At 38.0% G+C, this 26,195-nt stretch overlaps 1 protein-coding gene across 1 annotated transcript; it reads right to left on the reverse strand.

Moving 5' to 3' along the window:
• Nucleotides 1–5,878: 5,878 nt before the first annotated feature.
• Nucleotides 5,879–23,268, reverse strand: LOC110541237 (arylacetamide deacetylase-like 2). Its single transcript, XM_021628018.1, has 5 exons — nucleotides 23,130–23,268; nucleotides 15,865–16,087; nucleotides 14,407–14,476; nucleotides 12,626–12,797; nucleotides 5,879–6,481 (listed from the first exon to the last, which is right to left on the reverse strand). The coding sequence occupies exons 1-5, from the start codon at nucleotides 23,265–23,267 to the stop codon at nucleotides 5,879–5,881; spliced, it is 1,206 nt and encodes a 401-aa protein (XP_021483693.1). The 5' UTR covers nucleotide 23,268.
• Between the last annotated feature and the right edge of the window lie 2,927 nt (nucleotides 23,269–26,195).

Here is a 26,195-nt window from a genome sequence, read left to right on the forward strand (position 1 = left end):
GCAACATTACCAAACTCATTCTATGAAGCCACAGTCACCTTGGTACCTAAACCTCACAAAGACCCAACCAAAAAAGAGAACTTTAGGCCAATCTCCCTTATGAACATTGATGCAAAAATACTCAACAAAATACTCACAAACCGAATACAAGAACACATCAAAGATATCATCCACCATGACCAAGTAGGCTTCATTCCAGGTATGCAGGGGTGGTTCAATATACGGAAATCCATCAATGTGATCCACCATATTAACAAATTGAAAGAAAAAAAAACATAATAATCTCCCTAGATGCTGAAAAAGCCTTTGACAAAATCCATCATCCATTCATGTTTAAAGTATTGGAGAGATCAGGGATACAAGGCACATATCTAAACATAGTAAAGGCAATATACAGCAAACCTATAGCCAACATCAAACTGAACCGAGAGAAACTTAAAGCAATCCCACTGAAATCAGGGACAAGACAAGGCTGCCCACTCTCTCCATATCTCTTCAACATAGTTCTGGAAGTCCTTGCTAGAGCAATAAGACAGTTGAAGAAGATCAAGGGGATACAAATTGGAAAGGAAGAAGTCAAATTATCACTATTTGCAGATGATATGATAGTATACATGAGTGACCCCAAAAACTCTACCAGGGAACTCCTACAGCTGACAAACACCTTCAGCAAAGTGGCCGGATACAAAGTTAACTAAAAAAAATCAGTAGCCCTCCTGTATACAAAAGACAAAAGGGCTGAGAAAGAAATTAGGGAAACAACACCCTTCACAATAGCCACAAATGACATAAGGTACCTCGGAGTAATCCTAACCAAGGAAGTCAAAGACTTGTATGAAAAAAGTTTCAAATCTCTGAAGAAAGAACTAGAAGAAGATATGAGAAGATGGAAAGATCTCCCATGCTCATGGCTTGGCAGGATTAACATAGTAAAAATGGCCATCTTATTAAAAGCAATTGACAGATTCAATACAATGCCCATCACATTACCAACACAATTCTTTACAGACCTGGAAAGAAAAATTTTCAACTTCATATGGAATAACAAGAAACCCAGAATTGCTAAAACAATCCTCTACAATAAAAGATCTTCTGGAGGTATCTCCATCCCTGATCTTAAGTTGTACTATAGAGCAACAGTTTTAAAAACTGCATGGTACTGGCATAGAAACAGAATGGTGGATCAATGGAACCGAACAGAGGACCCAGAAATAAACCCACACACTTATGGACACCTGATCTTTGACAAAGATGCCAAAACCATACAATGGAAAAAAGATAGCATCTTCAACAAATGGTGCTGGTCCAACTGGATGTCTACATGTAGAAAAATGAACATAGATTCATACTTATCACCCTGCACAAAACTGAAGTCCAAGTGGATCAAAGACCTCAACATAAAACCAGACACATTAAATCGGCTTGAAAAAAAAGTGGGGAATACCCTAGAACTCATTGGTACAGGAGACAAGTTCCTGAACAGAACACCAACAGCACAGGCTCTAAGAGTAACAACCAATAAATGGGACCTCATGAAACAGAAAAGCTTCTGCAAAGCAAAGGACACCGTCATCAAAACAAAGCGACCGCCTACAGATTGGGAAAGAATCTTCACCAACCCTTTATCTGACAGAGGACTCATATCAAGTATATATAAAGAACTAAAGAAGCTGAAAAGCAGCAAACCAAGTAACACACTTAAAAAATGGGGAACAGAGCTAAACAGAGAATTCTCTGTAGAGGAATATCGAATGGCAGAGAAGCACTTAAAGAAATGCTCAACCTCACTAGCCATTAGGGAAATGCAAATCAAAACAACCCTGAGATTTCACCTTACACCCATGAGAATGGCCAAGATCAAAAACTCAAGTGACAACACACGCTGGAGAGGTTGTGGAGAAAGGGGAACCCTTCTCCACTGCTGGTGGGAATGTAAACTTGTACAACCACTCTGGAAATCAATCTGGCGCTTTCTCAGACAACTAGGAATAGCGCTTCCTCAAGATCCAGCCATACCACTACTGGGCATATATCCAAAAGAGGCTCAAGTACACAAAAAGGACATTTGCTCAACCATGTTTGTAGCAGCTTTATTTGTAATAGCCAGAAGCTGGAAACAACCCAGATGCCCCTCAACTGAAGAATGGATGCAGAAATTGTGGTACATCTACACAATGGAATATTATTCAGCAATGAAAAATAAGGAAATCATGAAATTTGCAGGTAAATGGTTGGATCTGGAAAGGATCATCCTGAGTGAGTTGTCCCAGAAGCAAAAAGACACACCTGGTATATACTCACTCATATAGACATACAACATAGGACAAACCACTAAAACCTGTGCATCTAAAGAAACTAAGCAAGAGAGAGGACCCTAACTAAAATGTCCAATCCCCATCCGGAAAGGCAAAGAGGATGGACATCAGAAGAAGAAGAAAACAGGAAACAACCTAGGAACCTACCACAGAGGGCCTCTGAAAGCCTCTGCCCTACAGACTCTCAAAGCAGATGCTGAGCCTGATGGGCAACTGTTGGGCAGAGTGAATGGAATTTTATTTAAGAACTGGGAAATAGTAAGAGCTGGAGAGGACAGGGTCTCCACAAGGAGAGCAACAGAACAAGAAAATTTAAAAACAGGGAACTTCCCAGAGACTCATACTCCAACCAAGGACTATTCATAGAGATAACCCAGAACCTGTGCACAGATGTAGCCCAGGGCAGTTCAGAGTCCAATTGGGTTACATAGTAATGTGAAGAGGGACTGCCTCTGACATGAACTGACTGGCCTGCTCTTTGATCACCTCCCTCTGTGGGGGAGCAGCCTTACCAGGCCATAGTAGAGGACAATGCAGCCACTTTTGATGTGAACTGATGGACTAAGATCAGAAAGGAGAGGAGAACCTCCCCTATCAGTGTACTTGGGGAGTGGCATGCATGCAGAGGGAGGAGGGAAGGTGGGATTGGGAGGGGAGGAGGGAGGGGCTTATGGGGGGATGCAGAATGAATAAAGTTTAATTGATGAAAATTTAAAAAAAAGGGAAAAAATAATTTAAGAACCTTAAATGACTTTCAAAGTGGAGGAAAACATGGAGTTAGTCAATTTACATGGAGCACGTCTCGCCCCTGGGGGCAATGGTCTCCTGAACCTACTCAGACCTCGGACACCACCACTGCTAGTTCTAGAACTGATGCAGGATATTCCAACGAGGGGGTTATGGCTTCTCATAATATTTCCTATAAGCCCACACCTGTTTGTTTATATCCCCCATTTTTATTCATTATTAGCCAGATAGAGCCAAGTAAGTGTGGTAATGATACTTGCTTTTTTGCCCAATGCTGGAATGCTAGTAAATTTACTAGCTGGTTACTCGCATGCCTCGCTGGGTGCCTGTGCCCATTGATGCCCCTCACGTTATGACTCTCTTTAGACAGAAAAGGGATCTTGGAATTACAGCCGCCATTGTTACTGCCATCTCATTGGCGGCTGTTGGAGCTACCTCCGTGGCATTAGCCAGGAGTCATACTGTGCAGACTGTTCAGACCCTGAATAACCTTTTAGCCAATGTAGCTCATGCCTTAGATGTACAAAAAGGAATCAATGCTCAACTAAAAGGAGGCTTGATGGTGTTCAATCAGAGGATTGACCTCGTGCAGGAGCAAATTGATACCCTATGGCAAATTGCTCAACTTGGCTGTCAATGGAAGTATGCTGGACTTTGAGTCACTAACATACAACATGAGAATTTTCCCTGTGCTGCAAATCTGTCTAAACAATTGTCTAGCTATATTTTAGGTAATTGGACTGGAGAATTCGATACTACGATGGAGCAGCTGAGAGTGGCCATTGTCACGGTAAATTCTACCAGAGTGGACGCAGGACTAGCCACAGGATTATCATCATGGATTGCTGCAGCCATGAATCATCTGAAGGAATGGGCGGGCATGGGAGCGTTAGCAGGCCTTCTGGTGTTGGTCTCCTTGGTTTGCCTGTGGTATATATGCAAGATTAGAGTCTCACAACAGCGTAATGCAGCCATGATCATTCAGGCCTTTACAGCCATTGAAGCAGGACAGTCTCCCCAAGCATGGTTGGATACCATAAAAAGCTAAAATGTTACGCTCAGGATGTGAGGCTAAGCACTGCACTCAGGGTCAGCCGCTTTGGACCCAGAGAAGAGCATGTCTGATTGAATGCGGGTTGCTGCCCCAGGTCCTGCCTCTGAGAAAAAGGTATTGGACGGGTCTGATGCTCTTTGGGTGGATGACACCTAAATGAACATCGGTACAAAGTCCCAATTTATTTCTAATATCAGAGATCAGACCTCTACTCTTGCCTGATGCGTCTAAAACAAAAAGGGAGAACTGTAGAGAGCTGCGGAATGCTATGCCTTAAAGATGGAGCTGGTTTCCGCCTTCTACCTTCCCGATGGTGAGTGCTCTCTGACACGAACAACTCCACATTTGGCTAAGGCTGAGGATCTGGCTTGCTTCCATGTATTCACCTATCTGCATTGCCCACGTGGCATGCTGGGGTTGGCTACCCAGAGGCTATTTAAGCTGTGGGCTGGCTTTCCCCAGGGTCAAGGTTCAAGGTTCCTGAATAAACTGCATTGAAAAAAAAATTAAAATTAAGTATACTTGCATAATTTTCAGCTTACATTTCCTCTCTGAAATTGAACTCAATTCACATATTTCTCCTTATTCCTTTCAATGTATGTATGTATGTATGTATGTACGTGTATATGTAGATATATATAATTTTTTTATAATTTTGTGCTGCTTGTATGTATATTTTTCCAGGACTGACCACTTATATCAGCATGTCAAATAAGAGGTTCATACCTCTCTCGACTTTCCTAAAGTTTAGCTGAAGTTCAAATTCTTAAGCTTTGGAACAATATGTAGTGTAGATATTAACATTGCTCTCCAATACACGGATTATTTTTTTAAAAAAGCAGTAAATAGACTTATATAAAGTTAATGAAAATACATTAATTTAATTTACACTGAGGAAAGTGAATTTTTGTATGGACTTCACACAATTAAAAACCCTTGGCTGAAATACAGTGTATTGACTATTCCTTAGAAATGTTACTGCAAAGTTTCTTCTTTCAACTTTTTCCCCTTTTATCATTCCATTATCATCACTACTTGGAAACTTTCATGACCTTTTGAATATAACTATACTCAAATTTTATTACTGAACTACTATATTTAAACTCTTAAGGACTATCTCAACTCATGTATTAAAGGTGACAATCTGAGCACAGGAGTCTTGTCTGAGACCAATTCTCCAACCAAGGACCATGCATGTATATAACCTAGAAACCCTGCTCAGAGGTAACCCATGGCAGCTCAGTAACCAAGTGGATTCCCTAGTAAGGAGAACAGGAACTGTCTCTGACATGAGCTCAGTGGCTAGCTCTTTGACCTCCTCACCCCCAGTGGGAGGAACAACCTAGCTAAGCCACAGAGGAGGACATTGCAGCCAGCCCTGGTGAGACCTGATAAGCTAGGGTCAGATGGAAGGGGAGGAGGACCTCCCCTATCAGTGGACTTAGAGAGGGGCAGGGAGGAGATGAGGGAGGAAGGATGGGGTTGAGAGGGAATGAGGGAAGGGGTGACAGCTGGGATACAAAGTAAATAAACTGTAATTAATATAAAAAATTAAAGAAAAATACTTCCATTTTATCAGTATTTAAAATTAACAAAGATAAATAACCTTTGTAACATACCCAACAATATTTATTCTAACTTAACATGAGGCTTATCCAAAGTGTGAGTCATAGTTAACTTCTTTAATTTTAAAATACTTTAGAGTATAACCTTTAGATTACATTGCTCACAGAGAGACTAGTTAGCTACATGTACTATTGATTTATAGATTTTCTTCCAACCATCTTATATACTTCTCTTTTATTCTCAAACCTATTTGTAAATAAAATGGTGATGTGGCAAATGATACGGCTCCATGGATTCCATCCTCTATGTGGTCATGAGTGACTGGAACTCCAGCATTTCTGAGTCGAGTGACATAAATGAGTCCATCATCTCGCAGGATGTCATGTTCACATGTGACAATGTAAGTGGAGGGCAATCTCTGTAACTGGGAATCATTGGCTAACAAAGGCGAGACTCTGCTATCCGCAAGTGCTGGATAGGAAGCTTTCAGTTTTCCAAGAACCGGTTCAGTGTACACATAGTTCTTTTTATACTTTTCAGGAAGAAAGTCACTCCAGTTAACAAACTTGAGCAGATGTCTTGATTCTTCAGGCACATGATTATTTTTCAGTATTGCCTTGGCTAATTGTTTATCATCTGATAAATACAGACACGACAACATAATTGCTACCTTCCGTGACAGAAAGGGACCATGTTCATACTCTTGATAAGATGGCATTAATGTATCAATTGCCTGTAGTGCAGGGTATAGCAAAATTTGTGCCTTAATTTTGTTTTTGTATTCTGGATCATCCTGTAGCTGTAAATAAAATACATAATGAATGACAATGAATCAATAGCTTTTAAACAAAAGGATTGGTAACTCTTTTTAACAACCCAGGTAAATAAATTTACAAAACCCAAAGTATCTAATGATTACTCTCATAAGAATTGCTCATTGTTTGAAACATTGCAACTTCATTCCATCATCACCAGTGAGAAGATCAGGCACACTCTCCTGCTCACACAAGTTTATTCACACATGGCAATCAAAGGGGGCCATGAGCTGAAGAGCCCTTCTGACGATGACAGAAAGGCTATGTTTAAAGATATTTTTTAGTTTTGAGTGACAAGTTATTTTTATTTATCTAGAACATACTGCCTGTATCATCCTCCCAAGTGATCTGCACATAGGCATGTGTCATCATGCCCAGCTTGCTTATGACAGTTTTTGACATATAGTAATCTAAAGGAGCAGCCAACATGAATATAATTTAATATCATGTCATGAAACCTATTCAAATGGACACAAACATTGTTGTTACATGTTGATAACAATACTATCATATGTCTTCCCTTTGTTTATTAGTATTCTAGCATGATGAAAAATGCAAAGAATAATTTATGAAAATCAGAAGAGGAGAAGAAGATAGTAAATCATTTTGCGCGTAATTCTTCTTTATCAGAAATGGGAAATGCCCTGAGCTGGCAGCTCTAAGGAAACTCTATTTCTAGTTCTGCTCACTTCAGGAGAAAGCCTCCAGTGGGCGCCAAAGAGCCCATACTTAGGCAACACACATGCTCCCACAGCAGTGCCATATCCATTCGTGGACCTGCAGCCCCTTGCCAGGAAGCTCAGCATTTGTTTAGGTCAAGGACACACCCTCATCAAAGAAGCCGATTTATATTGAATGAGAGGAAGAGCTGAAATATCAACGGCACACCACAAGAAAAAGGATCTGACCAACTCCAAAATGCACACAGTGGGCTTAAAGTCTGCCAAGTTAATAAGGAAAACAAAGAAAGAATTTTTCATAAGAAAATCTTGTCAGGCTCTGGGTCCTTCCCAGGGGCTTTAAGCTTGTAATTTTCCAAATAAAATGCAGTGTCTGAGAAAGATCCAATACGTAGCAGTGAGCACAACAGTAAGACTAAGGCCAAGGCAAGTAATAGCTTTTCCTTGTGTAAACAGGCATGGCTCCTGATTGAATCAACACCTGCTGTTTGTACTTGAGGAAGAGGAAGATTACACTTCAGATCAAACTTTTTTAGGGTTCATTGAGATATAGAAGAAAATTATGAATTAAGTGAAATGTGAGCCTGGGAAGATGGTCTCGGTAAAATCTTTGCTGGAACAAGCCTAAGGACTGCAACCTGAAATCAGACCTGGGCATGGCGGGACCCTCCCCCTAGTGCTAGACTGGAGAAAGGAACATCTCCTGAGTTTACTGGTCATTTAATATAATAGTTGATCCTTGTGAGCTCCAGGATAAATGAAAGCTCTTGGACTAAAAAACATAATTTTCAAGTCCAAACTGGTTTACCTAGCAAGTTCCAGGCCAATAAATGTTACATAGTAAGATTCTATCTCAGAAAGAGAGAGAAAAAAAAAAAACAAAAACAAACAAAAAACAAAAAACAAACAACAGAACAAAGCAAATTGCAAAGGAAATGAGGGAATATCTGACTTCCACATGCTTAAATACACATTTGTACATGCAAGGGCAAACACACATACACACATGAATATGGATCCACACAGACACCAAAAACAACATAGAGAGGGAACTAAATTAAGAGCTGAACGCACAGCTCTTGATGGAGTGCACACACCCATCATAGTAGTAATAGTGTATTAGTTGCAATAGTGACATAATCTGTGCTCAGTTCCTCCCCTCTGCTAAGTTTAAAATACTTATCTAAGTGCAAGCCACGAGCACCAGTGATTCTGCACGTAAGATAAAGTGCTTTCATTGGTATGTGTATGGCTGCTGTGGGGTTGGGGAACATGTATGGGCGGTTAAAGGGCATGCCTTGCAAAGTATTAGTACCAGAGTTTGTTTCTTCAGACTCCATTTACATGGCAAGGAGGCATGCCTGCAGTTTGCAGTTCCAGCTGGAGAATGCAGAAATGGCATCACTAAAGCAAACTGGCTAGCAAGCAAGAGCAGCCATGTCAGTGAAATCTGAGTTTGACCGAGAGACCTTTTCTCAAAGATAAGGTGGCTGCACCATGGAAGATGCTTTCAAATATCAACCTCAGGCCTCCACCAAGCACATAGGAATACAAATGCAAACATATCCATAAATACATATAGAAACGCCAAACACACACACACACACACACACACACACACACACACACACGTTTTAAAGGGCACTATATATAACAAGCATAAATTGGTATTTTACAATGTCTGTTCAGGGCTCTTCAGGATGCTGAAAATCATTGTGCATTGTTCTGATGACTTACTGCACTTTTATAGACTCACCTTGCCCTTCTCTACTTCTCACAAGAACCTCACAATACACTTGAGTCCCGGAAGCAGCACACAAGCCATCTTACATTAAAAAACCAGTGACACCCGTGGTAAATATCCAATCTCTCAAGAGGGAAAAGATCGAAGAGCAGATCAGCTGGTGTTTAAAAGATTAAATTTGAGAGGATTATGTCAGTAAATATAATGTAAAGCTTTTTAAATTTACAATTTTATTTTGGGGATATTTCACTAAGAGTGCTATATAGCATTGGTACACATTCCCCTTTTTCAGCTTCTCTCATGTCTTCTCACCACTGCCTCAGAATTTATAACCTCTTCTCCTTTAATTATATTACTTTTCTAAAAGGCATTTTAGTTTGAGCAGAGAAACAATCAACCTAACTCAGGTCGAGTTTCATCAGGGTTAGCAGGGGAAGAAGTATGATAATATTAAATTAATATAAGAATATAAATTAAAAACCTTAGTTCAAAAAACTACTCAAGGATACAAAAGGCTACACTGCAATACTTGGATACCTTGGCAATTTTACAAGTGGAACAGAACAGATCCTATATAGTCATGTGTAAGTTTAAAAGTGTAATACATCTTACAAGATAATTTTATCAAATTTCTAAAACAGAAACTCTTTTTACACCTACTTTGCCTTCTGGGTGCTGGGATTATAGGCATGTGCTACCACCTCCTGACTTTTAAATTTTTCTTAATGAAAAAAAAAAAAGTAGAAAGGAAAGAAGAGAGAAAGAAAGTAATAGGGAAAGAAAGAAAATGTTAAGAGAAAAATCATCTGATGAAGTTGGGGGTGTCCTCAAGATTCAGCTCTAGTGAAGCTCAGTATCTTTGGTCAACCAATATAATTATGAATGAAAAAATATTCTTCAAAATTAATTAGCAAATGCTATTAATAGGTAGATTTTAGAATAACTAAAATCTCATATTTTTTTATTTGTTCAGTGAATAGTATTATAATTTTCTGTTAACGACAGACATGTTGTCAAGCTGAAGAAATGGTTCAGCAGTTACGAGCACTTGCGGCTTTTACAGAGGACTCAAGTTTGAGTCCCAGCACCTACGTGGTAGCTCAAAACTGTCCATAACTTCAGTTTCTGCAGAGTCAAGTGCCATCTTCTGGTCTCTGCAAGCATTGCATGCACACGGTACACAGACACATGCAGGCAAAAAACTCATTCATGCACATAAAAATAATCAAGCTAAGTAAAAATTAAAAACAAACAAACAAACACAGAGATGTTGTATTTATCTGTGTAAAAAGCAAGATCAGTTTAAATGTGGTTAGGCACTTCCTGTGAAAATGAATTGAGGTACACCCATCTGAGATTTCTAGTGTCTATGAAGACTGTTAGACTCACTTAGCAAATATGCATCAGTCCTTAAACATCATTAAGTTTAATTTCACAAAGTCTCTCCCCTCTCAAGGATCTATGAGTAGTTGCTGGCTGTTGGGAACAGAGGAGACAGTTTTCTTTAAGGATGTGGCTACTGATGGCTGGTCCACCCTCCAGCAAAGCCCAGACATCCAAGACCGTATGGGCAGCACAAACTGTCCTTGATGGATGCCCTGATTAGTTTTTGTTATTCAGCACAAGCACAAGCTAGAGTTATCTGAAAAGAAAGAGCTCTTTGGAAAATGCCTCGGTAGGACTGGCCTGTGGTAAATCTGGAGAGTATTCTTCCTTAACTCGTGATTGATGAGGAGGACTCATCCCATTCTGGACAGGATAGCTCCTGGGTTGGTGGTCCTGGATGGCATAACAAAGCAAACTAAGCATGCCAGAATTCTCCCCGAAATTTGAAGACCTCTCCATCAGGACCATTGTGTGATATTTCGAGTTAAGAATCACTGGAATGAAACATTTGGTTTCCTGGGACATTCCACAATGGTTGCTTGGGCTTAAGAATCATTGTGATGAAGAAGAGACTGGAATCACTGTCGAATCTTCTGGGAAGCGTCTTATTGGGGTCATCAACTAGAGGTTATGGTCCAGATGAGGCCAGGTAGCACCTTGTGTCTGCAGTTGAACTTGGTAATATATAGTTTCCTATGTGGTGAAGGAATGAAGGGGTCAGTCAAGGCTTGGCAGTAGTGTGAGAGTGGAAGTAGAAACCCAAGGACTGAAGGAGTATGGAAGGAGGTTGAGTCTCGGCAACATGTGGCAGGGTCAGACTCCCCAAGGAGACCACACGAAAGGTTTTCTCAGTGAGTGTTCATCCAGTTACAGTGGAGAACACATTTTGGAGCTGCCAGTAACACGGGCACAGCAGGAGGAACAGGCTGACGTGCTAGATGTACTGTGGCAAGCCCTTTGGAGCATACATCGTGGTCCTTCAGTGTCTGACACTGAGTTTTACTATGCTGAAGGCTTGTTTAGCTCTCATCTGATTGTGACTGTGCTCTTTTTCTTCCTTCTTGGAATATGAGAGCATTTAACTAAATTATTGTTTTATAGGAGTCCACAATAATAGACTTTGAAATTTTAGAGAGACTGAATATTCTGCAGTGACTGAACCACTAAAGCCTTAGAATTTGTAAAGATTGTGGAAATTTTAATGTTGGAATGTGTTTAATATTGATGTAATAATATTAATGTAAGGAACTGGAGATTGACAGGAGAGGAAGGGTTAGAGCTGAATAGTCACGTGTTTATGTGTCAAATTGGCAAGTACTCATTGTCCTGACTGATTTTATTCGGTTTTATTTTGTTTAGTCAAGATTTAGTTAAGAGGAGGGACAATAGTAAAAATGTCCCTGTAAAACTGGCCTATGGGTGAGACATGTAGTATTTTCTAAACAAGGGTTTGATGTGCCCAGCCCATTATGGGAAGTTCCTCCCCTGGACAGGTCATCCTGTATAAGACAAAGAAGCAAACTGTGTGATCCAGGAGGAACAAGTCACTGGGTCCTATTCCTTCGTGCCCCTGCTTCATGACTTTTGCTGTATGTCCTGGAGAATTGTAAGTAAAACAGCCTTACCACTCTGTTCCATCCAGAGATAAACTCCCACTGCCATGGCTCTTTTGGCACGACATACTGTACATGTCAACTCATAAGCCCTAAAAGCTTGTTTCTTCTATAGCTGTGTCTTGTAAGGTCTTCTAGTCAGAGACAGAAAGGAATTAACACACATCAACTTCAGTGATGACAGTGTCACAAGAGATTTTACAATATATCTCGGGAAAACTAATAGTTTTAACTTATACTAAACAGTAGTTTATACTCGTTGCTGTATTTTTTTTTGAATTTTTTATTTAACTTGATAAAGGTAGGCTGAATGCTGTAGTTCTAGTCAAGTACCTGGGGCTCTGGTGTGGAGTGATTGCAAATATAAGGCATAGCCATATTACACAGCAAGTTCAAGTTCAGTCTAGCATGCTTAACAAGAGACTAGAAAAGAGTTTAAAAGGAGATAATTGCATAGTTCCATGGCAGATCATTTGTTTGGCAAGCCCGAAGCATTGGATTCAATGTCAACCAAACACACACACAGAGAGAGAGAGAGAGAGAGAGAGAGAGAGACAGAGACAGAGACAGAGACAGAGACAGAGACAGACAGACATTTTATAATATTACAGTACAAACACCATTCAAATACAGCAAGTAAAACATTTCTTTTGTGTTAGGACTAAACTGTGCTGGTTTCAAAAATACGTGACACATACAACATACCAGTTGAGTCACCACTGCTGTCAAGGCACCCCCAGAACTGTCTCCTGAAATACAGATGCGAGCGGGATCCACTCCATACTGTGCAAGAACCTTTTCCTGGAGAAAGAACTTGACCAGAGAAATACAGTCTTCAAGAGCAGCTGGGAATGGATACTGAGGAGCAAGTCTGTAGCTTAAGAGATAAATCAAGCAAAAAACAAACAAGCAAACAAACAAACAAACAAACAAAAAACAAAGAACTTATGATTAAGCTTATGTATTCAATCATCTCCCAATTTTCTTAGGGAACACAAACATAAACACGTGCCCACACCCACACACACCCACACATGCTCTACATGGAATCTTTATTCTCATCAAGTAAGCCTGGGCCTACTAATAACTTCTTTTTTTAAAACAAGAAGTAGATTCTGGTTTAATGGGTTAGGGTATTGTTTCTTTGGGAGGAAGAGTGACATAGGTTGTGTTTTCACCCTCATAGACTCTGTGAGCTTCACTGGGCCCTCAGTAGAATGAGTGACTCAAAAGCATTTCACAATCCTTGATTAGATCATTCAAGAAATTTAAAACAAGAAAATCGGAGAGCAAAGTATTTGTAGTTGCCTTTCATTAGAAATTAATTTAGATCGAAATTTCACAGAATTGTAGAATTTCATTTAATAAATATGAAGATTTGAGTTAAAATCAAAGCTTGTTGTATGAATATAAAAGGTATATCAATATGTATTAGTAAAATACTATGATTCTTAAGACAAATACTATCACTTTTTTACTCTCTCCCTGCTCACCCACCTCTCGATGTGTTCTCACTGTATTTACAGTTCTATAATAAACAATATTATTCAGACAGTTCTTGTGAATTTTGAAATTATATGTTGTGTCTAAGTGTTTCAAAATAGCATAATATCAACCAAGAAACATCAAGATAAAGTTATATTTCACAGTAAAGAATAAAAATTGCCTAAAATAACTGTAAATAGATTAAAGTAGATATAACCTATTGCACTTCTCTTAAAAATATTTAAAGTATGTGCTAAAGTTGGTTAAATCATAATGAGAAAGGCAAACTGTCATCACTATTTTGAAATTTCTCAAACATAAATAATTCTGTTTGCTTTAAAGAGATAGCTGTGAAAGGACAGTGTTGAACTTGCTAGTCTTTGCTACTTTACACTATTTTACTGTCAGTCAAAATACCTCAGAGTTTCAGCACAAATCTGCAGTATTGTATATGAATTTCTGTACCATAAAATTGACATGAAAAAGCTAAATTTTTCCAGCCCCATGATGGGTTTGAGAAGTACAGATTACACTCAGTATGTCATAAAGTAATAAACATATATTTATCTTTCAGGTATATTGTTGGGCATTTTACCCACAGTCATAGAATACTAAGAGCTGTAAAGATTCTTGAAATGTTTGAATGGTCCCACAATTGGTTCTAATATTACTGGACTCAGGAATAATTTTATCACGAGATATTTTTTTATGTCAAATAAAGCCCAACACCTTTCAAACCTGATGGGTATACATTGCAGGCAATAACCTGGGCAGGCTTTATGTTCCCAGATGCTTATTTCTTTTTATTGCGCAGGTATCTACCACGGCAGAGGTGAAAGCAAAATGGACCTTGTTGAGGACATATTAATATTATAATGCTAAGAAAAACATAACCCCAAACTTCCTGGCAGTAATCCAGCTACCACTGAGGAATGTGTGACCATAAACCAAGCTCATGCTGGGAGCGCAAGGACCATAGAAACAAAGATTGATTTTCTTACTCTGGTGCCACAACAACAACATCAAGTTTGTTGGCTGTCTCTCGGTTCAGGGAATCAAAGCAGTGCATCTCTAAAATGAAAGCAAAAATGTAAAACATAGCTGTGTAAATGCCATATCCACTAAAGTGGCTTTAAATCAGAACTCTAGAAGTAAGCTGATGATAATATTATAGCCATCATTATAAGAGTCATAAATTCAGATAGTCACCATAATTAATCTTTAAAGATCTTTTAGAGTTCTTCTACTGTTTAATAAAGGTACTTTAATTTACTAAATATACTTCTTGTGGTTATTTTAGAAAGTAAGCACTTTCCCTTGTGAGAAAAGAGGACTTTCAAATAAAGTCATTCATATTTAATACATTTACAAATAAATTTTAAGTTACTATTTTGAACATAAGTGAGCATTTTAATGTAGTAAAAAATATATCAATATGTTCTCACCTGTGTAATTTCTTACAGAAATTAACTATGGATTGAATCTAGTGATAATACAAAGAGGTGGGAACAAAAACAGGTAAATTTATTATGATTAGAATCTTAATAGAAAACAATGACAAGTTTTATCAACAAAACCCAATTCACTGTTGTTTAGCTTCTCTAGGACCATGGGAAGATGTTTAATCCTCATTCAGAGGAGCAAATGGGATGGACATCAGAAGTGGAAGAAAACAGGGAACAGGACAGTAGCCTTCCACTGAGGGTCTCTAAAAGACTATACCCAGCTGGGTTTCAAAGCAGATGCTAAGACTCAGCCAAACTTTGGGCAGAGTGCAGGGAATCTTATGGAAGAAGGGGAGAAAGAAAGACATGGAGGGGATAAGAGCTCCACCAGGAGATCAACAGGGCCAAAAATTCTGGGCCCAAGGGGCCTGCAGAGACTGATGCACCAACCAAGGACCATGCATAGAGAGGACCTAGACTCCCTGCTCAGATGTAGCCATAGGCAGCTCAGTCCCCATGCAGGTTCCCTAGTAAGGGGAACAGGCACAGTCACAGTCATGAACTTGGTTGTCTGTTCTTTGATCAGCTCCCCTGGTGAGGTGGCCTTATTAGGTCACAGAGAAAGAGGATCCAGACAGTCCAGATGACACCTGATAGGCTAGAGTCAGATAGAAGGGGAAGAGATCCTCCTCTATCAGTGGACTAGGGGAGGGACATGGGAGAGAAGTGGGAGGGAGGATGGGACCATGAGGAGATGAGCGAGGGGGCTACAGCCAGGATACAAAGTGAATAAAGTTTAATTAATAATAATAATGATACTAATGACTAAAAAACCCAATTCACCTAAAAAGCACTAAATGGCATTCATTATATAAAACACAAGCATAATGTCTGCTATCAAGTGGTAAAGGGAAAAAGAAAATCATTGGGGTATAACAAGATCATGGGAATGAATAGTTTCATTTTGTGTAATAAATGTAATAGATTTAAAGCATACATTAAAAATATACTTACTGAAGCTTCCTGCAGTAAAGGTGCCACCGTGAATGAAAATTATAGCTGGTCTCTGTCTTTCAGAGTTCCTTTTTGGCAAATACAGACGAACAGGAATGTCACTTAACTCTGTGTCAATCACTGTAATGTTTTCATCTGAAACTGGCATTGTATTTTGAAGTGCCATAATCATGACGAAAATATCTTCAAATTTCATAAGACCCATACTTTCGAATAATGTGGCCTATCAAAACAACATCCAAATATAAACATTAATATTTTTATTTTAGTAACAGTAAATGCACATAAAGATGAAATTGAAAAAATAGGCGGCAGGTACTGTGTATAGCACATTCCTTACTACACATTAAGTGGGCATCACAGAAGATGGGAAAGAAAGATATGGAAACATAGAAGTAGGAGAAGACGGCTGAAGTACAGTGTCTTCAGACATGGCAAGGCAGTTGTACTTATGAACTCACAGATGTTCTCGGTATCTGCATGAGATATGCACATGCCAAAACCAAACAATAGTGTAGATTTGGTGTTTGTAACTTAAGAGTCCCTAACTCTAACCCAGGAGCTATTGGTGCTTCATGGCTCCTGAGGATGGAAGAATCAGGCCTTTAGCCATATGGTCCTTGGTAGGTTGTCCTAGTTCCAGTATATGGCTCTACATCAATATACATACTGGCAGCATTAACTGGTTCAGTGAGTTATAAAAAATATTTTTTAGAGGAGACATGATGTTAAGAGAGGCATAAAATAAGGAGTGTCTGGGAGAAGTTGTATGGGAGAGTGCGGTGAATATGATATTTATCACAAATGCACTTCTCTTTATATGTTCAAAACAATAAAAATACCATCAGTTAAATACAAAGCCAAATAAAATCAGAAAATATTTGTGCCAACTAATTCAAAGAATTATCATTCTTACTTTAGAGAAACATGAAAGTACTGCTGGAGTATAAGAAAATGAGTTATTATATGTCCTAAAACATGGACTATTATTTATACTGTACAAATCTCAATAACTTTGTCTGCATAGGACTTTTATGAGACTTGGCCAATCAACATTTCATGATGGCTGAGAGAATTGTTCATGAAATCCCACCTCCACCTCCATCTCAGGAAGTACTGACAGTTCATGGTTGCTGGGTGTGTGTGTCACTTTCCTCAGTAGTATAGTAGCCCTTGCTCTGGTACATAATCTTCCTCCATGTTAAAGAAAGAAACTCATTAAACTACTTGGATCTCACAAGGAAATAAGACAAAAAGGTAGAAAGAAACTTGAGAACAGTCTCAGCAGAAGAGAGGGGAATTCATAACATGAGTTTATGAATCTTTCAAGTAAGAAAAATTCATAGTAATTGTAAAAAGAAATCTCAAGTGAGCAATATTTCAAAACAGAAACAATTTCACTGGGTTCCATAAAATTTTGGCATTCTATTTTTCATTGGGCTATGTTCTTCTCAACTGTTTGTTTTATCTAAAAATATGATCTGGAAATAACATTTAAGCTTCCTTTCTTTGTATGTATATTCCCAATATTTTATTTGTTATGTATTAAATTTGGTTTTAATTTTTAAAGTTTAACTTAGTGTGTGTGTGTGTGTACAGGCGTGTAGGTACCATGTGTCTGTAGAGGGCACAGGATACATTCATATGTTGGTTCTCAGTTTCCCTACTGTTTGAGTTTGGGTCTGCTGTTCTTCGCCACTGCAAGTGCCAGTCTTTCTAGGTATGAGCTTCCAGGAATTCTCTTCTCCATCTTCCCATGCCATTGATAGAACTGCAAGGGTCAAAAATGAATACCACTCTATTTAGCTTTATGTGGATACCAGGCATCCAAACTCATGTTTTCTTGCATGTGCAGCAAATGCTTTACCCACCAAGTCATCTCTGTAGCCTTCAATTCATTTCAATATCAAAATATAATTATTTAATAACTGCATTACTAATAGTCTGTTTCTATTTTTAAGCTACAGAGATGTTTCTTCTCTTTTCCTTAAAGGGATATCTCTTTATTTCACTAGCTGGAATGAATCTCTCTTTAGTATTTTAACCATTTTTCTATTATGTGACTACTAGTTCAACTAGTTCAACTAAAAGAACTATATTCTTTTTGTTACTAGTCTATTTCAGGAACATGTGTTAATGTAATTGTTTCAAAATAGAAGAGTACATAACTCTTGTTTTGATAAGCTTAGTATCTTTAAACATCTTTTTGTTGGTTAACAGTGTCTTGATTCATGTTAGGGAGCCACTATGTCTATTAAAGTATCTTACTAGCCACCAATTGATAAGGCATTGGCAATTTATTAGTTAAATCAGATGTTATCTCAAGTTATCTTTATACTGTTGGAGATTTTATACTGAACACAGAGTCAAAAATAATGAGAATAGTTAGAGATAATTAATCTCTAAATCCTTATAGAAAGTGGTTATTGTTGATTTTTAAATTTCATATTCACCAATTTTCTTGAATATCTTTAACAAACATAAATACATTTTCTCTTTTAGTTTGTTCATAATCTGACTCTCAAAACAGTGACAAAAATAATCTATATTCTTACTTGAAATTTAAAAGAGCCCCGTGTCTTAATTACTTTTTATTTTCTACTGCAACTTCCAAAAGAAAGTCCTTAATTTGGCTTAAGGTTTGAGAGGATTAGAGTATATGATAGCAGAGCAAAGAAACATCTGCAAGCTTAGATAGTGATCCAAAAACAGAGAGATTTTTATTTTAATTTAGAGTAAGTAGTCAGAGTACAAAACTCAGTATGATTGAGAGAACCAAAGCAAAGAGAAAGCCCTGGGAATCATAAGTCTTTTGAAACCTGTGTCCAGTGACACACCGCCTTCAAAACCTTCCCAAATGTTTCCACCAACAGGGGCTCAAGTATTCAAATATATTATATGCACTTATGGGAGGTACCATACCACAGTACTCAGAATACCCATGATACATACCATAATTACATGACCCCCCCCCAAAAAAAAACAAATGAGAAGACTATCTCACTGAAGGAAATAAAATGAAATTGTCTACATCTGAAGTCAATGATTTTAAAACATCTATTATAATTATGTTCCATGAGGAAAAGATGAATCCTCTGGGTACAAATTAAATAACAGATGTCCTTAAGAAAGGAAGTGCATTAAGAATGACTCAATGAAAAAGTTATAATAGAACTAGAAAATTATTTATAAAAATACAGTATTTATTAGTTGACTTTAATAATAACATGAGATGATGAAGAAAGATTCATTGACCTTTAAAATATATCAAAAGAAAATATACAATCTAGAATAAAAACAATAATTGAAACCAAAAAAAGCATATATTTAGATTCACGGAATTTAATGATTTCACATTTATCTAGTTGGAGAAAAGAGATGAAGTATTAGAGCAGAAAAGTTATATTTGATGAACTAATAGCTGAAAACTTCCAAGATTTTAAATGACATATATTTACATATCTAATATCCTTATCAATACTTAGAAAGAGGAGACATGTACCCAAGGACGACTCAGTAAATTTAAGTGCTTGAGTCTAAGGCTGATGACCTGAATTTTATCCAAGACCCACAAAGTGAAAGGAAAGAACTGAATCGAAGTTGTACTTTGACCTCCAAGTACATGCTATGGCCTGACCTGTGAATTCACCTGTGCATTCACCTATGAATGCAAATAGATAACTCACTAAACAAATTTAATAAATATATCTTAAACCTTTAATTGAAATATACTCAGCAAAATCACAACAAAAGTGTTGTGTAACTAAGACTTTTAATTTAATTTAGAGTAATCAGAGCACAAAACACAATATGTTTGAGAAGGAATGCACATGGATCTGATTTCCTCATTAGAAAATATACACGTCAGAGGACAGTGGAGTAAGTGCTGAAAACAAAGACACAAAAAGCATATTTAGATGTAAAAAGAAAATACTTTTAAAAGAATGAATACAGGAGAAAAACAAACACATTAACAAAGCCGAAAATCTATGAGAATTTATCTTCAGCAGATTAATTCTTAGTGGAAATTGTGAAGGAGTTCCTCAGGGCCAAGGGGCTGACACTATAGACATTGTTATTGAAGAAACAGATAATAATAACAAAACAACAAAGGAGACCAGTGTTTTCTTACAAAACCCATTGAACCAGTGTATCTCATCTCAAAAAGAAATATAAAGTGAAAAAATAAATAAAAGAAAAAAATTGAAAATAACTCAATTTGAAATAAAAAAATTATTGAGAAAAGTATATTTTGCATGATGCAAAGAATGGCAGCAAAAGGAGTAAGGAATAGTGTTCTAAATAGTAAATGATAATACCATTGCAGAATGAATTGTAATCACAGCAAAATTGATGTCAGATATGAATAGAAAAATGTAAAAGATACTTCTATATGGGTCTTTTAAATGACATGCATGTAGCACAGCTGTAATCTGTAAGACCTATCTCTGAAACATATAAAAGTTAGAAGTAAACAACATGATAAATTATTTATGACACATAAATAATTAAAATAGAGCCAGTTTACTGGCTGTAAAGCTAGTAAACGAAGTGCTTATCAATTGAACTCCCAGTGAAAGCATGTCAATCACTGGAATGATCATTTAAAAAACTGGTCATTACTTGTTAATGTATATCCATGTATAAGCAAAACAATGAACATGTTTCATAATCCCATTTTACACTTGAGGACACAAAAGTCAAATCTCACAACTATATGCTTTCAGAATACATTTATATTGATAAGTGATAAGTATTGGTTCTCTTTAACGTTTTATGATATATGAACTATTCAAAGATGATGGTATAGCAGTTTTTCCATTAAATGGCACATGTTCACCCTCATTTCCCCTGTTGTCCAGTCAACAATGTGAGGCATTAAGAAGCCTGAACCAGGACAGGAGCCTACCACAAAGGGGCTCTGAAAGACTCTACCCAGCAGTGTATCAAAGCAGATGTTGAGACTCATAACCAAACTTTGGGCAGAGTGCAGGGAATCCTATGAAGGAAGGAGGAGATAGTGGGACCTGGAAAGGACAGGAGCTCCACAAGGAGAGCAACAGAACCAAAATATCTGGACACAGGGTTTTTTCTGAGACTGATACTCCAACCTTATAAGGCCCATTCAAGGATATAACCTAGATAACATAGAACCCCTGCTCAGATGTAGCCCATGGCAGCTCAGTATCCAAGTGGGTTATCTTAGTAAGGGGAACAGGGACTGTGTCTGACATGAACTCAGTGGCTGGCTCTTTGATCACCTCCCCCTGAGGTAGGAGCAGCCTCACCAGGCCATAGAGGAGGACAATGTAGCCAGTCCTGATGAGACTTGATAAGCTATGGTCAGATGGAAAGGGAGGATGACCTCCCTATCAGTAGACTTGGAGAGGGGCATGGGAGGAGATGAGGGAGGGAGGGTAGAATTGGGAGGGAATGAGGGACGGGGCTACAGCTGGGACACAAAATGAATAAACTGTAAATAATATAAAAAATAAAAATTTAATTAAAAAAGAAGAAGCCTGAACCAGGACTGAAGAGATGGCTCAGAGTTTAAGAGCACTGGCTGTTCTTCTAAAGGTCCTGAGTTCAATTTCCATCAACCACATGGTGGCTCACACAATTAAAAAAAATTAAATCTGGTTCCTCTCTTCTGGCCTGCAGGCATAAGTGCAGGGAAAATACTCTATAAATAATAAATAAAGCATAAAAGCCTGAAGCAGGATAACAGCTAACTTTGGACTTAGAAGAAAATGTGTTAGCTATTTTAATGACTAATTTAGCTATCTACATCCTAGAATTACCTTAGGAGAGAGTCTTATTAAAGGACTGTCTAGAAAATCTTGGCTGTTGAGCATATGTATAAAGAACTGTTTTGATTATGTCAACTGATGTAGGAATATAGAGCTTTAAAGTAGGTGGCCCTGTATCCTAATTTTAGACCTAGAAATCTAACATATAAATATATGTTATGTTTATTTAACATATAAATATATGATATGTAATATCTAAATATAACATGCATAGAATTATTTCTCTGCTCTTTATCCTACATAAAAACTGCATACTTGATTTTTCTGTAATAATGAACTGTATTCTTTGTTGTGAACTAAAATAAACACTCTCACGTAGGTTGCCTTTGCCATGGTATATTATCACAGAAACAGGAATGAAGAAAGGACAGTTATCCAGCATGGGGAGATTGCTGTCTTTCTGAAGCACAATAGTCTTGTCTTCCTGTGTCTTCTCTGATCATACTCTTTTTCTATGCTCTAAACCTTCCTATTGTCACAATAGCCATGAGGCTTCCAGACAGAAGCACATATTGGTAAAAGAGTACATGGTGTATTCTTGAGTACCGTCATTATAAAATCTGAATCTCAGTAACATGGACCTAAAGACAGACAACAACAGCTGGCGGTGCCAAGATGTGGCCTTGGAACTATGTGGGTCTAAGACATGTCAAGGAGGATGAGTCCTACAGAACACTTTCTGCTCCTGAGTGCACAGTGTAGTTTTCTAGTGGATTCAATAGACAAGATATCACAACATCCTAATTCAAAAGCAAAGAGGAGAGCAAGCTCTACAATTATTTCACAAATATTGCAAAAATGATATGAAAATATAAATTAAAGGAAAAGAAAAATAGCAATAAATATCATAACATTTTCCTGATTATTAAAATATAACTTATTTGAATATCAACATAACATTTGTATATACTTATAATGAAAATATGATTACCATTGAGTTAGTTAACACAGTTAATATTAATGAATGTAAACCAAATTCTTTTAGCATAAGAATACACATTTTTGAGTACTGCAGGAAGCTTAGAAGCTAACTAAAAAGGAAAAAAAAAGATACTAAAACAGTTGAAAGTTAAATATATACCAAATCTTATAATATGAATGATTTATAAGTATGAGTTTAAGAAAATAAATGAACCTAGATTTTCTGAAAAGCAACAATTGTTTAAGCATCTGAATTTAAGCATCTGAACAATTTCTCAAATATTCTTTTAGGAATGTTAACTCTTTTGTGTTGTTAATATATAATTAACTTTAGAAATAGCATCTTCCAAACATGTGTTTCTCAATAGACAATAAAGCACATTAATGATTAACTAAAATGTTAACTACATAAACTACAATATTACTTGGTGGATACACTAAAGAAAAGCAAAGTCTTTTTTAAAATACTGACAAAAGGAGACTTTACATATATTTGCAACAAGGCTTCCCAATTTCCCAGGAAAAAAATATTACCATAAGTGATGCTATTTCCATACCAGCATGTATGATTCTCACTTTCCAATATTCTTCAATGTTTTCTGGTATGGGTATATAAACATAATAAGCAAAGAGGATACAAAAAAATCCAAAGCACAGAGCTTTGTACTCCATGATAAATCGTCTCCAATCTTCTCTGTGTGGCTAGCCAAAGGCTGCCTCATATATCAATTGCTAGAGTAAGACAAAGGTAGAAGGCAACTTCTTTCAGGTAAAATGACAATAATAGCAACACTCACTGAACATGAGCTTCCAAATTCAGGCCACTGTTGTAACAAGTTATGTAAATGAATGCCTTTGTGCAACAGGATGTGTCATAATATATCTATTGACAATTTTCATCAAGAGCAAAAGCTTTATGAGAGTAGCAAGTTCTTTAATCTTAGAGAAACACATCGTAGTGGGACTGTCAGTGAAGCACAAGAAAGATAAAAATCCATTTTCTGGTGCTATTTTAGCGAAAGTAGTGAGAAGAGGAGAAAAAATATCTGGAGTAACATTAAATCAACCTAAATGCTAAAGCCTATAGTATAGATTATTTTGAGACTTATGGCCAACCTTTGGGCAGTGTGTAAGGAACCTTATGAAAGAAGTGGGAAACAGTAAGATCTGGAGAGGATAGGAACTCCACAAGGAGAGCAACAGAACCAAAAATCTGAGCACAGGGGTCTTCCCAGAGACTCATACTCCAACCAAGGACCATGAATGGAAATAACTTAAGACCACTGCACAGATGTAGCCCATGGCAGTTCAGTATCCAAGTTAGTTCCATTGTAATAGGAACAGGACTGTCTCTGACATGAGCTATTGGTCTGCTCTTTAATTACCCCCTCCCAAGGGGGAGCAGCATTACCAGGCCACAGAAGAAGCCATTGCAGCCACTCCTGATGAGACCTAATTGACTAGGATCAGAAGGAAGGAAAAGAAGACCTCCCTTATCAGTGGACTTGGGGAGGGGTGTGCGTGCAGAGGGTGGAAGAAGAGAGGGATTGGGAGGGGAGGAGGGAGTGAACCATAGGGGGGATACAAAGTGAATAAAATGTACTTAATAAAGAATTAAAAAAAAAACAATTAAAATTAAGGATAAAAAATCATGAGAGGTGTGCTTCCAAAGTTCAGGAATCTGATATATATGTGATTGATTCTCACAAACCTAACAGAGAGCAAACCAGAGAAGCAAAGCTGGAGATCTTAAATGTCAGGTCACACAGCACAGAAGGTGAGCACCTTTAAAAGGAAAATGATCTTAGTCCAAAGCCAGAAAGAAAGGAAAGTAAGCCAGACATGGTAAGGTACTGCTGAAAACTCAGCATGAGGACATACAAATGGAAGAATCATGAGTTAAAAGTGAACCTACAGGAAGCCAGAGCTACAGCTTAAGATCACTCCCCATAATAAAACTATATATATTAATCATATATTAGGAGTCTGCCTCTATTTACCCACTTCTAGCATCAGTTGGTTTTTATTTCCCATCAAGTTTCTGACTTCAACTGCAACTGGGGAAAAACAGAATGGTGGGTCAGGGAGATTAAACTTTTTAAGCCCAGGACCAAACTGCAGAGTTCTGGTTGTCAAATGGGATTGGCAGAGGGTATCGAAAGTTCTGATCACTTGTAGAAATTTTCATGTTGTTTCTGTTGATGATCATTTGATAGTCACAAGGCACCTGGCTTTCAGGACACAGACGTCTCCTATCACTACAAAGTGAAAAAAGAGTTGGGGAACCAGGTCAGGCCTCTTACCTCACCTCCTCTTAGGACTCTGACCTTCAGATATAATGTCTGATTACAATTGTTCTCCATGGAACCCTGGGGCAAAATACATGATCTCCTGACTCTTACATCATTAATGACTCTAAAGCCAGTATCACATGCACAACACTGACAAGTTTGGGTGTCAATTTGCAATGAACCCTGCTCCTCTTGGACCAGAGCACAGCTACAGCAGCTTCTGTATACTGAAGGTGATGAAAATATTCTAGGCAATTAGTTTCTTGAAGCTAGAAATCCCTTAACTTCTCTCTATCTCTTTCTCTCCCTCCTTCTCTCTGTTGGGTCCTCCCTTTAAGCACCTTTGCTAATGCTCCACTACAGAACAGATAGCTTCTCTTTGATGTTTTTAATCTCTTGAATAGTTTCATTGCCCCCCTTAATACATGATTTACTGTACTCTTAAATGCCCTGGCATCTTTCAGAGGCCCTCTGTGGCAGGCTCCTGACTTGTTTCTTGTTTTCTTCTTCTTCTGATGACTATCCTCTTTGCCTTTCTGAATGGGGATTGGGTTTTACCCTGCAGGGTATCAAAGCAGATGCTGATACTTATGGCCAACCTTTGGGCAGAGTGCAGGAAATCTTATGAAAGAAGTGGGAAATAGTAAGATCTGGAGAGGACAGGCGTTCCACAAGGAGAGCAACATAACCAAAAAATCTGGGCACAGGGGTCTTTTCTGAGACTGATAACTCCAACCAAAGACCATGCACAGAGATAACCTAGAACCCCTGCACAGATGAAGCCCATGACAGTTCAGTGTCCAAGTGGGTTCCATAGTAATTGGAACAGGGACTGTCTCTGAGAGGAACGGATTGGCCTGCTCTTTGATCACCTCTGCCTGAGGTGGGAACATCCTTGCTAGGCCACAGAGGAAGACAATGCAGCCACTCCTGATGAGACCTGGTAGACTAGGATTAGAAGGAAGGAAAAGAAGACCTCCCTTATCAGTGGACTTGGGGATGGGCATGCATGAAGAAGGGAAAGGGAGGGTGGGATTGGGAGGGAAAGAGGGAGGGAGCTACAGCAGTGATACAAAGTTAATAAAGTGCAATTAATAAAAAATGCCCTGGTGTCTTTTTTTGCTCGAAGCTGCACATTTCATTTCTTCCTGTCCCTTTTGCTCCAGGAACTTAAATCATTTCTCTTTCATGAATAGTCATGAATACTGGAAAGATGGTGTGTTTTATTAAAGCTGAGCACTCCACAGTCTCTTATTCCATGCACACTGATAAGTTCTGAATCTCTTGTTAATCAACATTTACTGTAGAA

Source organism: Meriones unguiculatus, chromosome 2 (genome assembly GCF_030254825.1).
Source record: "Meriones unguiculatus strain TT.TT164.6M chromosome 2, Bangor_MerUng_6.1, whole genome shotgun sequence".
Taxonomy (NCBI): Eukaryota; Metazoa; Chordata; class Mammalia; order Rodentia; family Muridae; genus Meriones; species Meriones unguiculatus.

Coding starts and splice junctions, on each gene's coding strand:
- LOC110541237 (XM_021628018.1), bottom strand. CDS start 23,267: ATGGAGTACAAAGCTCTGTGCTTTGGATTTTTTTGTATCCTCTTTGCT. Junction 14,477..15,864: donor CTTTACTGCAGGAAGCTTCA/GTAAGTATATTT, acceptor CTTTCATTTTAG/AGATGCACTGCTTTGATTCC. Junction 6,482..12,625: donor CAGCAGTGGTGACTCAACTG/GTATGTTGTATG, acceptor TTTTATTTACAG/CTACAGGATGATCCAGAATA.